The sequence below is a fragment of the Leucoraja erinacea genome, chromosome 1 (assembly GCF_028641065.1).
Source record: "Leucoraja erinacea ecotype New England chromosome 1, Leri_hhj_1, whole genome shotgun sequence".
In the NCBI taxonomy this organism is placed as follows: domain Eukaryota; kingdom Metazoa; phylum Chordata; class Chondrichthyes; order Rajiformes; family Rajidae; genus Leucoraja; species Leucoraja erinaceus.
This window is the reverse complement of record NC_073377.1, coordinates 85,279,857-85,295,717: the sequence shown is the minus strand read 5'-3', so window position 1 is coordinate 85,295,717 and position 15,861 is coordinate 85,279,857. Positions and strand designations below refer to the sequence as shown.

Genomic DNA, 15,861 nt, shown 5'->3' with positions numbered 1-15,861 from the left:
ATATATGGCTTCTGAAGGTACTGGCTCACTTATCTTCATTGATGATACAACTGCTGATGGTAGTAGCATAATGAATTCTGAAGTGTATAGACACATCCTATCTGCTCAAGTTCAAACAAATGTCTCAAAACTCATTGGCCGGCGGTTTATTCAACAGCGTCAATGATCCCAAACATACTGCTAAAGCAATAAAGGAGTTTTTCAAAGCTAAAAAAAAGGTAAATTCTTGAGTGGCCAAGTCAATCACCCGATCTGAACCCAATTGAGCATGTCTTTTATATGCTGAAGAGAAAACTGAAGGGTACTAGCCCCCAAAACAAGCATAAGCTAAAGATGGCTGCAATACAGGCCTGGCAGAACATCACCAGAGAAGACACCCAGCAACTGGTGATATCCATGAATCGCAGACTTCAAGCAGTCATTGCATGCAAAGGATGTGCAACAAAATACTAAACATGACTACTTTCATTTACATGACATTGCTCTGTCACAAATATAATGGTGCCCTGAAATGGAAGACTGTGTATAAACACTGCTGTAATTTCTACATGGTGAAACCAAAATATATAAAAATGGTCTATATTAAAATCTGACAATGTTCACTTTAACCACATGTGATTTGTTCCTATTGCAATCCTCAAATTGTGGAGTACAGAGGCAAATAAATAAATGATGGGTCTTTGTCCCGAACATTATGGAGGGCACTGGAAATTCCAATGCTATCATACCTAGACTAACTTTCACAACACTAACGTATACGTTTTCTGGTCTTTTCCTCAAAACTAGTCATGTATCTATTCACCCACAAAATCAATGAGACAAAATAACAACGATCAAATACTTAAGGAATAGATTTGTTAACATGTTTTTGCCCAAAATTGAAAGCAAACAATAAAAAAAATGCTTAATCAACTTGACTTTCTTCAATACTCAAGACTCTTATAATCATATCACAAGGCAAACCTTTTATTATTTAGAAAATTACACGCTCAGAAGTAGATATTGCCCAATGCTTCTGAGCTCCATTTCTCATGCAATTTTAGGTATAAGAACATCCAGCAGTGTTTAACAAAACAGGACTAAATGCTACAAAAATAGAAACTGTGAAACTATTCTCATTGTGACTTCACAAAAATGGCAACCTTGGGTCTCTTAAAAAGATATAAAATTAGATACAAGAAACTTATAGCTTCACATATTAGATGCAAGATCGTACCTTCAGTTTCAATACACAATGTAAAACAATTCTGTAAACTTTTACAATTTTAACTGGAAAGGAATGCATGTCACAGTTTTGATTTAATAAAATTGATTTTTTGTAAACTACACAGTAGTTTCATTTCTCCAAAATCCAGTTCTGACATTTCCAGTGCTGTCTGCACCGAGCAAGGGGACATCCTGACCGCTGCCTTTCAGCAGTCCATTTTGACTCGCCAAGTTAAGCCCATAAGACTTACTGTTCTCATGTTCAACCACAATAGGTTTTTGTTTGCTGTCTCTACTGGCACCAACTCCATTCTTTACTGTGCTTTGATTGCATTGTGGCAGTGTGTAACAGACATCACTACCATCGGGTTGGTTGCCGCATTGATGGCGGTCTCTAAAAGCGGAGCGAGATTTCCTAATCCCATGACGACTTTCATGGTTACTGTGCCTGCTCCTCGGCTGGATATTATGCACACTTCCTTCCACACTGGTAGGTACATCATATGCATATTCTCTTAACACAGTCAGCCTGCTGTGACGATGAGCTTGGTGGGCCCTAGTCCGGTTTTTATGATGCCTGTTCACTTGTCCATTAGAACGGAACGGTAGTTCCACAGGGGCCACGTGCATTTTCAGATCATTGTCCACTGAATGTTCTGTAAGGCTGTTGTCAAGCTGTGTAGATAAATTACTTTCCAAATTAACCTGCTGGTTCTGTACTGCAGCAGCGTGAAGATTAGTTAGCTTACATCCTTGGGATAGCTTGTTATTGCTGGAAGCAGTCTTATTTGTGCAGGAGGATTCTGTACTGCTGTTGGTGAGTTTTGAAGTTTCACCATTGGCGTGACCAGGATCTGTAGGTGGGACATTAATTTGAATGGAATAAGTACTCCTCCCTGGGCAGCAAGTAGTCATCCAACACTGCCGTATGTCCTCTCTGCCAATGCAATGATGAAGTATGAGAAATGCAGCCAGGCTCAAAGCTGTGGCCCCAAATATGCAGCTAAATATGAGGTCCATAGGGTAGTACTGGGACACTGCTAACGCACCAGATACCCACAGGGCAATGTACATAAACAATGACAAACATGTACCCAGCAATTGTGCTTGAAATGAATGTTCATTCTCCAGTGCGGAGGAGGAAACCACAGAACAATTTGCTTGTGATGTTGATGTTGAATCGTTAACATTAGTTTCTCCACGGTCTGCACTTGCCAAACGCTGCTGTTCCTCCACTGCTTCCTTCAGTTCATATTTCCGTTCAGGGTGTTGCTTAAGCTGCACGAATATGCTAAGAAAGTAAATGCAGTTGATGAAGATGATAAACCCGACAGGTCCATAAAAGGCCCCCAGGCTGGGCTCCCAAGCCATCCAACAGCTGGAAGACAAAATGTAATTATATTTTAATACAAGTACTGATCAGCTGAATTCAAATGCAATCATCTTAATTCAGCAAAACATCTGGATAAATTCACAAAATAGTGTATTTTCAAAAAATATCCAAAGCAAGTCAAATTACAGTATCCAATTTTCAAATAAGTAGTTGTGATATCTTTCCTCAATTGCATACCATAAAGATGATTTTTTTTCCACTTTTTTAAAATCATTGATCCTCTCCCATTTTTCATAGAAGTAATTTTTCCCATTGATCCACATATTTCAAATGATAAAACTGAACAGATGGAATAGAGCAACCAAAATAAAACTGTGAATGTGGGTTTGGTCCATTGTATTTGAAACAAATTACTTAATATTTCTCATTGAAACTCATATCCCCAATACCACTCTACTGTGCTTCATCAAAAGGAAAATGTTCATATTTGATACATCATTTCAATAATGACAATTTTGGACTTTGAAAAGGAGGCAGTCACAGTATCATCAATCCCTTATCTTTACAATACATAGTTTAGAATAGTCAAAGGAAAGTCATTATCTTGTCTGTGAATCTGGTAATAGTGTCAGCATTTGCTGTGTGTGTTGGTGCAAACACATGTTTTCAAGAGGTTTGGATATTTACAGGGATGTGATTCTATCAAAAAAAAAATCAAAGGAGTGGATGATTAACCTTAGATAAGTCAATCCACTTTCTTAAGAAACTTTCAATAATGTCACATATTATTGTTATCACATATTATTGTTATCAAATTATTGTGATATTTTGTGTTGGAAGGAACTGCAGATGCTGGTTTAAACTGAAGATAGACACAAAGTGCTGGAGTCAAAGTTTAGACAGTCTGAAGAAGGGTCTCGACCCGAAACATCATCCATTCCTTCTTTCCAGAGATGCTGCCTGTCCCACGGAGTTACTCCAGCATTTTGTGTCTATTGTGCTATTGATCTGGTAAAGTGCATTGAAAATTGCCACAGAATAATCAGAATTAATTTGTCAACATTATAAACTAATGTTATAATTCCTTTCATGTGATCTTTGGTAGGTATTGCTGGAAGGATTGGAAATAAAATGCATTAATCACATTTTTAATATTTCTCATCATACATATTCCCTAACTATCCACTGTGCTCCCTCAAAAGGAAACATTTATATATTGATACATAATTTCCCATGTGACATGTTTGCACTTTAGAATGGATGCACTCCGTGAGACGAGTCCCTTATCTTCACAATATGGTATGCTTGCATAAGTCAGGGCATTGAGTTTGAGATTCCGGAAGTCACAATGGGTGGTGAGTGCCTGGTACACTGCTCGGGGTGGTGGTTGAGGCACATACAATAGTGGCATTAAAGAGACATTTGGATGTGCAGGGAATAGATTATGTGCAGGCAGATAAGAGTTGGTCTTGGCAACATGTTCGGCACATAAATTGTGGGCTGATGGGCCTATTCATGTGCTGTACTGTTCTATGTTCTAATATGTAGATTAGAGTAGTGTAAATGTAGTTATTTTGTCTGTGAATCTAATAAGATCATTGTATTAATTTGCTATCCAATGGACAGTTTGCCAAACACCAGGACAAATAAAATTCAACCAAAACTATTCTTTATTATTACCAATTTTATCAGCACAAAACCTATTTCATCATAATGATATTTTGATTTTAGATTAGAATTAAATTCCCCACAGTTTCTATAATGTGTGGTAAATCTACAATGCCAGTGAAATGCAGAGACAACAAATTAAAATACATCCCCCCTAATAAAGCTTCTCTTTCAGGAAGATAATATGACCCATGCAATTCACGTTTATTACCACTAGATGATGCAACTTTCCCTTTTAAAACAAATAAGCATTCTCAATGAAGCCAAGCAAGGAAGCCTGAATTGTCTGACAACATCACGCCACTTCTACAGAGACATTCTCACCAGAGCACATGTCACTAGATTCCTTCAATCATTGCATCTCAGTTTGATACTCAATCATTCTAAAACATTACCTATCTCAGAACAAAGGCCCCAGTTATCTATCAATCAGTTCTGTGCCAGCTCAATGTTGATCCCTGCAGTCGACCAGCACTTAAACTAAAATGTTAATCCTCCACCTCAAAGCCATTCATAATCTTTACCCTCCCTACTTTCAACAGCCTTAAGGGGCTGTCCCACTGCGTTGACCTAATCCCCGAGTTCTGGCTCATACTCGCAGCATGGTCGACACGAGGTCCTAGGAGGTCTTTGTAATTCTCCTTCATACTCAAGGGTAGTCCCTGCATACTCGAGGCCTCAGCTAGATCGTGGCGTATTTTCAATATGTTGAAAAATGCCCGCAAGTAAAAAAAGGTCGCCATGGAAAAAATCGATACTTTATTTACTCGTAGATTTAGTCAAAGTAGGTCGGCATGTTATTCGTTGGTAATTGAGGGTAGTCGAAGGTAATCGAAGGTAGTCTAAGATAGTCGTAGATAGTTTTCAACATAGTCGAAGGAAGGTCGAAGGAGATCGAAGGAGGTCGTCTTTACTCTCCACAATTCGGAGTCCAATTTTCCCGAAGCTAGTTGAAGCTAGTCTTCAACATAGTCAAAGAAGGTCGAAGGAGGTCTTCAGCATGACATTTTTTTCAAACGCTCCTAAACTCGTATAAACTCGCGAATTAGGTCGCCGCAGTGGGACAGCCCCTTTAGTATATTCCCTTCCTAAACTCTTTTTCTTGTTGCCTCCAGCCTCTCTTCCATCTCCTTTCATTTTACTCCAGGAGCACGATTATTACCGATGAAGGGTTTTTTCCCCCCAAAATGTTATTTTTTTTCCTTTCTGAAGACTAACTTGCTGCATATTTCCAATATTTTCTGTTTTTAAGCTTATCAGATGCTAATTTTTTTTACATTTTCAATCCTTAGCCAAGCTTTGGTAACATTGGCTAACCCTTGATATAGCTGTATGGTGCTTTGGGATTTTTTTCCTATTCCTGTGTGCTAATAATTGAGTTGCCATTGCTATGTGGTATCTCATGTTGATTACTACAATCTTGGCTGGTACACTCATCAGATGCTGGAAGTTGATTATAGGGTCATATTGACAGAATGATGTCAGTTAACTTGCTCAGTTGGTTTTGAGGATAGAAGGAAGGCCATTCCTCAGTATTAAACGAGGTACTGTATCTACACAAACAAAGCAAACACAGTGTAATCAAAGCTTTTCAAATGTTAGCAGTAGCTTTCTAAATGTAATAGTGTCCAAAAGAAATCTACTCTTGCTTTCTCCTTTGCTTATTTCAATAAAACCTCTTTGTAAAATTGTGCATTAAACACTGTGTTCACAATGTTAACATAATGTTGACTCTTCCAACATTATAAATTGGTTACAAAGATAATCACTTCATTGTGCACGCCTACAAAGTTAAAATTAGTGCACTCAGAACAAAACCAAGTTAATAAAAACCTAACAACCAAAGAGACTATTTCGAGATCTGTAAATAATCAGCAGGTGATGGTGGATCCTGTTCCCACAATGCCTCCCACTCACAATAAATAGTTAATTTCTATCTTGTGGTAGCAGGTACCCATCATACTGGATAGGCATAACATATGCTCTTGTTTTGTGAACCACTTGGGATTTATGATATATTTTCCCAGGCCAACTCAACAAAGCCTGATTTACTGATTTCCTTTATGAAAAATAAAGCCATTTCCTTGTTTCAGACCTATAATATAACCATCACTAAACTATTTCTATGAATACTCAAAGTACACAGTTGTTGAATGACACACTGAATGGTTTTTGTCTGACCTAAAGTCTAAATTATCATAAATACCTACTCTATGCATTTCGTCAAATAAAAGGAAAAGTACAAACTAACAAAGTATTAAACTGACTGAGAACAAAACAAAATCCAATCAGCTATTTTCTTTCAGTATGACATTTTGCAATATTATATTAGAACATTTATTTTTCTCCAGTTCTTCTCAATTCCAATGAAACTTAACACCAACTACCTAGAACTATTAACCTCAGCATTACATTTGAGCATGAAAAATAAAACACTACTTACTATGGTGCATTCACTTTACTTCCGTAGTTTTTAATATTAGCTGCAGCTGTGATGCCACACACAATGATCGGAATTCCTCCACCAATTAGATAGAACCTTCAAAGATATGATCACGAGGGAAAATGTTAAACAACTGCATGTAAATATTTAAATTAGACCAACCAATGGTGTGATGGACATTTGTATTTGTATTGTTAATTAAATGCAATTTTAGCACATTAGGGCAGTTTGATATCTCTTGCTTGGAGTTTTTGTTTCTCATCTTTTGTTTCTAAATGAATAATGGCTACATAATAATTACAATTTACTAAATCCTGCTGAATTAATAAGTAAATGGCCTGCTACTTTGTAACGCACTGAACTCGCAGTGCCCTCCATAATGTTTGGGACAAAGACCCATCATTTACTTATTTGCCTCTGTACTCCACAATTTGAGATTTGTAATAGAAAAAAACATCACATGTGGTTAAAGTGCACATTATCAGATTTTATTAAAGGCCATTTTTAGACATTTTGATTTCACCATGTAGAAATTATAGCTGTAAGTTTATTCATAGTCCCCCCCCCATTTCAGGGCACCATAATGTTTGGGACACATGGCTTCACAGGTGTTTGGAATTGCTCAGGTGTGTTTAAATGCCTCCTCAGTGCAGGTATAAGAGAGCTCCCAACACCTAGTCTTTCCCACAGTCTTTCCATCACCTTTGGAAACCTTTATTGCTGTTTATCAATATGAGGAACAAAGTTGTGCCAATGAAAGTCAAAGAAGATATTGTGAGACTGAGAAACAAGAATACAACTGTTAGAGACATCAGCCAAACTTTAGGTTTAACAAAATCAACTGTTTGGACCATCATTAAGAAGAAAGAGAGCACTGGTGAGATTACTAATCCCAAAGTGACTGGCAGGCCAAGGAAGACCTCCACAGCTGATGACAGTAGAATTCTCTCTACAATAATGAAAAATCCACAAACACCTGTCCGACAGATCAGAAACACTCTTCAGAAGTCAGATGTGGATTTGTCAATGACCACTGTCCACAGAAGACTTCACGAACAGAAATACAGAGGCTACACTGCCAGATGCAAAACACGGGTTAGCCTCAAAAATAGGATGACCAAGTCACAGTTTACCAAGAAGTACTTAAAAGAGCAACCACAGTTCTGGACAAAGGACATGGACAGATGAGATGAAGATTAACATATCAGAGTGATGGCAAGAGCAAAGTATGGAGGAGAGCAGGAACTGCCCAAGATCCGAAACATACCACCTCATCTGTGAAACACGGTGGTGGGGGTGTTATGGCCTGGGCATGTATGGCTGCTGAAGGTACTGGCTCACTTCATTGATGATACAACTGCTGATGGTAGTAGCATAATGAATTCTGAAGTGTATAGACACATCCTATCTGCTCAAGTTCAAATAAATGCCTCAAAATTCATTGGCCGGTGGTTCATTCTACAGCAAGACAATGATCCCAAACATACTGCTAAAGCAACAAAGGAGTTTTTCAAAGTTAAAAAATGGTAAATCTTGAGTGGCCAAGACAATCAATCGATCTAAACCCAATTGAGCATGCCTTTTATATGCTGAAGGGAAAACTGAAGGTGACGAGCCCCCAAAACAAGCATCAGCTAAAGATGGCTGCAATACAGGCCTGGCAGAGCATCACCAGAGAAGCCACTCAGCAACTGGTGATGTCCATGAATCGTAGACTTCAAGCAGTCATTACATGCAAAGGATATGCAACAAAATACTAAACATGACAACTTTCATTTACATGACATTGCTGTGTCCCAAACAATATGGTACCCCGAAATGGGGGGACTATGTATAAACACTGTTGTAATGTCTACACGGTGAAACCAAAATGTATGAAAATGGCCTTTATTAAAATATGCTTATGAGCATGTGATTTTTTTCTATTACAAATCTCAAATTGTGGAGTGCAGAGGCAAATAAATAAATGATGGGTCTTTGTCCCAAACATTATGGAGGGCACTGTATATTTGAAAGCAAGATACAATATTTTGATTAGTGTTAGCAGAAATACATAACCTGTTTTTGTACGATGCATACTATTTATCTCAACATATGCATGCAATAGTTATATGAACTTCCTCATAGTTATTCTCTAACTCTTTCAGCACAAGATTCTATTTGATTCTATTCCCCTTCCCATGTCGACAGTTCATTATAAATCCTCCTTCCGGTAGGCGGCGCGGCTCTGGCCAGCAGCGGCCTCTGCAGCCTGTCCGCGTTTTTATTATTTTTTGTCTGTGTTTTTGTGTAGTTTTTGTTTTTTTATGTTGGAGTGTGTGTGTGGGGGGGGGCGGGGGGGGTTGGGGGGGGGGGGGGGAAACATTTTGAATCTCTCCCTGCACTGGAGACCCGACCTTTTCTCATCGGGTTTCGGGTGTCGTTGAGGCCGCAACGAGGAGCGGCCTCCAACGGGAAGAAGCCGGGGACTCTGGTGCCGACTCACCGTTGCCGTCGCGGAGCTGGCCGAGTCCGGAGCGGGTGGAGGAGCGGTGGAGGAGCGCTGCTGCTGCTGCTGCTGCTACCGGAGAGTCGGAGTCTCCAACGACAGGTCTGTGGACGGCGGCACCGGGAGCCCGCGGCTCCCTGGAGAGAGACCGCTTTTCGGGGTTCCTGCAACGGCGAATTCTCCCGCCCGAGTTGCGGGGTTGAAGAGCTCCTGGAGCGGGGCCTACATCACTGCCCCGCGTGGCTGGAATGGCCGCGGACTCTGCGAGCGCACACCGGGGGCTCCAACACCAAGACCCGGTGTGCGACCTCGCACCACCCGGCGTGGCTTTAATGGCCGCGGGACAATTGCCATCGCCAGCCGGGGGCTATGACTTTGACTCTGACATCGGGGGGGGGGGGGGGGGGGAGAGTGCAGTGGAGAGATAAGTTTATTTGGCCTTCCATCACAGCTATGTGATGGATGTTTATGTAAAATGTAATTATGTTGTGTCTGGGGTCTATTTGTGTGTAATGTATGGCTGCAGAAACGGCATTTCGTTTGGACCTCCAGCGGTCCAAATGACAATTAAATTGACTCTTGACTCTTTACATTTTTTCTCATCTATTCCTTGTAAATTTTATATTCGTAGCCACTTTGATTCAAATCAGAAATATTCTCCTGCTTTCTTTCCTGGTTTGGTAAATTAATTTCAAACTTTTTAGTTTTAGAGATTCAGTGCGGAAACAAGCCCTTCGGCCCACTGAGTCCACACCGACCAGAGATCACAATAAACAATAGGTGCAGGAGTAGGCCATTTGGCCCTTCGAGCCAGCACCGCCATTCAATGTGATCATGGCTGATCATCCCCAATCAGTACCCCGTTCCTGCCTTCTCCCCATATCCCCTGACTCTGCTATCTTTTAGAGCCCTATCTAGCTCTCTCTTGAAAGCATCCAGAGAACCTGCCTCCACCACCCTCTGAGGCAGAGAATTCCACACACTCACAAGTCTCTGTGAGAAAAAGTGTTTTAAATGGCTTACCCCTTATTCTTAAATTGGACTCCCCCAATATCGGGTACATGTTTCCTGCCTCCAGCGTGTGCAAACCCTTAACAATCTTATATGTTTCAATAAGATCCCCTCTCACCCTTCTAAACTCCAGAGTGTACAAGCCCAGCTGCTTCATTCTCTCAGCATATGACTGTCCCGCCATCCCGGGATTTAACCTTGTAAACCTACGCTGCACTTCCTCAATAGCAAGAATGTCCTTCCTCAAATTAGGGGACCAAACCTGCATACAATACTCCAGGTGTGGTCTCACTAGGGCTCTGTACAACTACAGAAGGACCTCTTTGCTCCTATACTCGACTCCTCTTGTTATAAAGGCCAACATGCCATTCGCTTTCTTCACTGCCTGCTGTACCTGCATGCTTACTTTCATAGACTGATGAACAAGGACCCCCAGATCCCGCTGTACTTCCCCTTTTCCCAACTTGACGGCATTTAGATAGTAATCTGCCTTCCTGTTTTTGCTACAAAAGTGGATAACCTCACATTCATCCACATTAAACATCATCTGCCATGCATCCGCCCAGTCCCCCAACCTGTCCAAGTCACCTAGCACTCTCACCGCACATTAACACAAGCCTACACACACTAGGGACAATTTATATTTATACCAAGTATACAAACTTAGGCCAATTAACCTACAAACCTGTACGTCTTTGGCATGTGGGAGGAACCGAAGATCTCAGAGAAAACCCACGCAGTCACAGGGAGAACATACATATGGGGAGGACATACATAGACAGCACCCTTTGTTGGGATTGAACCCGGGTCTCTGGCGCTGCAAGTGTTGTAAGGCAGCAACTCTACCGCTGCACCACCGTGCTGGCCACTAGTTTATATTATGATATTTCCTCAATAGATTAGAATGAAAATTACCAGTGTGAAATTAACCAGTATCTGCTTGTTTTTACACAAGCTAGGAAACCTATAATCAAATGATTCTTCTTGAAAGGTTCAAGACTTTAACCCAAGGCAAGATCAAAAGGTGCATTCCTACCTTTATGAAATAATTAATTTAAAATGGGGATATCTTCCTCCGTACAAACAGCACTTATCAAAAACATGTTATCAACTCACATTTAAAATAATGGAACAGCTTCAAAAGGTCTACATGATTAAGTACAAACTCAAATAAGTAACAATTAGGTCATTTAACCTGTTTAGCCATTCAATATGATCATAAATTATCTTTTAATGAGGTGCCACTTTCCTGCAGGAATACATATCCTTGGATACCTCAATATGGAAAACATCTATTGACACTGTCTTAAATATGAATCCTCACAACACTATTGTTTCAAAGATTCACGCTCACTGAGTGCCAGACTTTCCACTAATTCAATCCTGAATAGTTGACTTGACTATTCTGCGACTGACACCTGGTTCTGTAAACTATAGTTAAGGAAAAATTTATTCCTGCATTCACTCTACCAGGTTCTCTCAGAATTTTGTCTGCTGGAAAGTAATTACCATGCAATCTTTTAAACTCAAGACTGCAGCTGCCTTTTAACTCTAGATATATAGTGTGGTGTAACATGAAATACATTGCCTACCTTAACATTGGCCGAGGTGGAAGAGGAGGTTCCTCAGGATCCTGAGATTTTTTTGCTTTCCTCGTCAACTGTTTGAAAATATTTCGTGCTGTGACACCAACCCACAAGATGGTGGCAAGAGTAGAATAGTGTAGAATTATCCCAACCTACATTTATTTTAAAGATTTAACACGTGAGAAAATATAGAAATATATAATCTGGAAGCCAGTCATAAACCTGTGAGAAGCCTTGTGGTGATAATGAGTTTATGTCTCAGAATAAAACATTACAGTGAGAAACATATTTATCAATGAAACACAGACAATAGATGGTGTCTATAGAGAACCACAATGTTTTTATCTTCACATTTGGCAGTTCCTCAAATACATTTTGATGAACCAATACTTGGTTCTTTGATATTTTAACCAAACCATTTTTGCTAAATTTTGTTTATTCAGCTTCTACATTTCAACTATAAATCCCAGTTTTCTTAACATGTAATAATTTCTTCCTACATCAAGCGACTCTAGTATGTAAGTGGCTCGTAGTATTGAGGAAGAATGCTGCATTCTTATCAATTGTCATTTTTGCTCCATTCTCATCACGATGAAGCTCAAATGGGAATTCTCTATCCCAACTTAAATTTAAGATTAGGCTTTATTTAAAATCTGTCATTCTAAAAACAAACATAAGATGATGAGAAAAGTAAAATCAACAGCTGGACCCAGTACGGAGATCCAGTAAAAATTAATCAAAGCAATAATTCATGGAATTAGGGTGAACTGTTACTATCAACTGATTCACACTTTGGTAGAAATTCCTAATATTTGGGTGCTAAATAAATCAACGATGTGACCTTCTTAAAAGGTAATGTTGTAGCGGGTGTGTGAGAGAGCCCAGAATGAAGGCGAGGAGCCAGGCAAATTCTGTAGAGGCTATAATGAGCACAGTACATTAATCTCCGCTTTAGTGAGAGACTGAAGACTGGTCTCGCTCCAAAAATCCCAGCTTTTATCTTCGTAGCTCGACGGGGATGAACCAGGGAATGGCCTACTCTCCAGGAACCACCACAATGTCTCATCCCACATGCCCAAAATAAGGGCACATTCTTGCCACATTTTTACACAAGAATATAGGATACTAATGGCAAACAAAAAAAAGTGATAGCATGACTAAAGTGAAAATGCGGTGTTCTGTTGCAACAAAAAACTGCAAATGCGGGGTAATACACAAAAGGACACAGTGCTGGAGTGAGCATGTCTGGCAGTATCTCTCGAGAATACGGATAGGTGATGTTTTGTTTCAAATCCCTTCTTCAAAATTAGCTAAGTTTTGTGAGGAAAGGTTTTGAGGTACAATGCCACCTGTCTATGTTTTCCAGAGAGGCTGCCTCATCTGCTGAGTTACCAGCACTTTGTGTCCTTGTATGGTGTTTTGTAATAGTTAGGTTAACGTATTGTTGTTGATGCACTGTTAAAAAATTGCAAGTATACCAATTTGCTGACTGTACTTGTGTTATTTAAAATTACAAACCTTCCTTCCTTTGCATTGTTTCCAATGGTACAAGTCTACAGCACAAAATTACCAATGACCAATTTAGCTTTCGTTTATATCAGAGAAATTGCATGGTTTGGAAACTGTCATTGGTGGAGATTTGAGAGACATCTTTTGATACTCAACTTGTTTAACGGCAAGTTATATTTCATTTCATGTCGTTATATTAGGAATGCTAATATAACGACATCCCCAACTAAATATCTAAACAGTTTTTACCTTGCAGCACTGACCACCCTTAGTTGAATAAGAACAAAATTATGGTCACAGAAATGTGGTGATAATATCCAGCCATTCCAAAATAAAATTATTACTGTCACTTATCTGAAATTACAGATCAATGCTCTCTCCAACTAGTCTTCAGATATATTTCATTTACAATTTTTAATTTTACTTGTGATTTTATTTTGAACAAATAGTTCTACTGTTATAAATAATCCTGTAATTACTCGGCAATTAGAAAGAAATGAAAATGATTTTACTTACCGCTTGGCAAACACTAATATTCCTGGTCTGATTGATGCCAACTACAAACACTGCACACGTAAGGAAAACGTGAAAGCAGAAGTTCACCAACATGTGCCAGGTCTTTCTGCTGATCCGGACCACACTGCCATTACAGAACACATTATCAGCATTTTTACCAAATAACCTCGTCAATTCGAATAATATTTCTGTACCAAAAACAAACTTAGACCCTCAACTCATACAAAGAGTCAGCTAATCTGAAGGGCATTTTAACTTAAAATCAGATTCAGATTCAATTCTAATTGTCATTGTCAGTGTACAGTACAGAGACAACGAAATGCAAATGACACAAAGTGCTGGAGTACTCAGGTTCGGCAGCATCTCTGGAGAATATGGATAGGTGATAGGACCTTTCTTTGGGCGTCTGGCATTGGGTTGTATTGATGTGCATTTTCCCACTTTTAAACTAGAGAGTGAAATGGATAACCAGTGCGAGCCCTACATTGTTGAGCACATATTTTAACAATTTCAAAATCTGCAGTAAAATGATTTTGCATTGAGATTGTTTTATTCAAATGATACCAATCGCACTACTTGAAACGACGCCACAATTCCTATATAACATTGATTGTTAGAAAAAGCATTACCTGTGGTAATATATGTAGCTTACGATAATTATGACCAAGCAAGTGAGCAGTATAGTTGCAGCAACATATATTACTGGATGCAAGAGGGCAACAGATTGTTGTAGGAAATCAGCACTGGTCAAATCCTGATGGGTAAACAATATTCAGAATTAAAGATACACATATATATTTGTCAGGGAGGATGAAGGAAACAACAGCACACATAATGCCACAAATAACATAGTTACACAGTTTATAAAAGCAGCAGTCTTATAACCAGCTGCAAGATAACATCTTGAGGTTTTTTTTTAATGAACTGAAAGACTAGGCAAAATTTTAGAATAGGCAGGGCACCATTCAATTTAATGAGGCTTGTACAGTAGACAATGTCTGGACGGGTGACCCATGCATTTGGGGTGATGCATTCCTAGAAAATGGTTCGTATTACGATTTTCCATAATGCAAAGCTACATCATCTGCACATGCATCAAAAAACTGTTGAAAAACAAGTGTTTATTTATTTTTCTTACAAATTTAGTGAGCAGATTTTATTCAATTTCTCAATTTCTGGGCAGTGATTTGTGAATTATTTGAGGATGATTTTCCATGAACTGAATAGCCATTACTCTGGGCCATTTGTAGTAATGAAAGTATAATATTGAATTTGGGTATGCTGTTGCATGCATTAGGAAGGAAGATAGACTATCCAGAGTGCTACAATTCTGAAGTCATTGGCATCCAGTCTGTGGCTGCAATGAGTTAGTTAGAATTGCTTTAAAAATCATCAGTTGGGCGATGTATAGCATTATTTATTGACAGCTTAAAAGGAACTAAAGGAAAAAAAACCTTTTCTATGCATTAACATGCAATATCAATACTTTACCATCAACACTGCATAGTTATTCAAAGTATAACATTGCATTGTGGTGACATTTTCATCCGATGTGATAATCTGGCAGCCATCAGAAATCCATCCTCCATAACCATTCAGAAGGTTGAAGTCCCAGTGGGCAGCAATAGCATCCACTCCATGTGCAATACGACGCAGTGTCACAGTGATAGGTTGACTGAGAGTATATACACTGGTGTCATCTTTTAAAGGAAAGCAAATATCAATTAGCAGCTGCAGATCCAAGAGCATAAATTTGCATATATAAAAGCTGCATTAACTTTTCGTACTTATGGATTTACTAACACCATTCTTCCACACTGGTGGAGGCATGTCACCAGTAAGATTGTGGAGTCTGGGATACAGATATATAGTCTTTTCTCTTTGGATTCAGGACAAAATTATAATTGAAATTGTACAAATGATGAGCTAGAAATGACTGCCTACCGAGGGTGAAGATTAAAACAAAAGTACTGGTTTCCTTTTCACCTTGTCTATTTAATGATTTCATGAAAATAGTTCTCCCTTTGGAAACAACAAACCACCTCTAAAATGATTTATGATTTCTTCAAAATATCTGCTTGTAACCAACTGGCACATTTAC

At 39.1% G+C, this 15,861-nt stretch overlaps 1 protein-coding gene across 1 annotated transcript in view; it reads right to left on the bottom strand.

Annotated features, from left to right (window-relative positions):
- Positions 1 to 950: 950 nt before the first annotated feature.
- The window catches only part of adgra3 (adhesion G protein-coupled receptor A3), a 132,261-nt gene continuing 117,350 nt past the window's right edge, over positions 951 to 15,861 (bottom strand). The window contains exons 14-19 of the mRNA XM_055638260.1: positions 15,252 to 15,460; positions 14,390 to 14,514; positions 13,761 to 13,884; positions 11,742 to 11,887; positions 6,651 to 6,746; positions 951 to 2,584 (exon numbers count right to left, since the gene is read on the bottom strand). Coding sequence (XP_055494235.1) covers positions 1,324 to 2,584; positions 6,651 to 6,746; positions 11,742 to 11,887; positions 13,761 to 13,884; positions 14,390 to 14,514; positions 15,252 to 15,460 — 1,961 coding nt within the window. The 3' untranslated portion in view covers positions 951 to 1,323. The remainder of the gene's footprint in view (positions 2,585 to 6,650; positions 6,747 to 11,741; positions 11,888 to 13,760; positions 13,885 to 14,389; positions 14,515 to 15,251; positions 15,461 to 15,861) is intronic.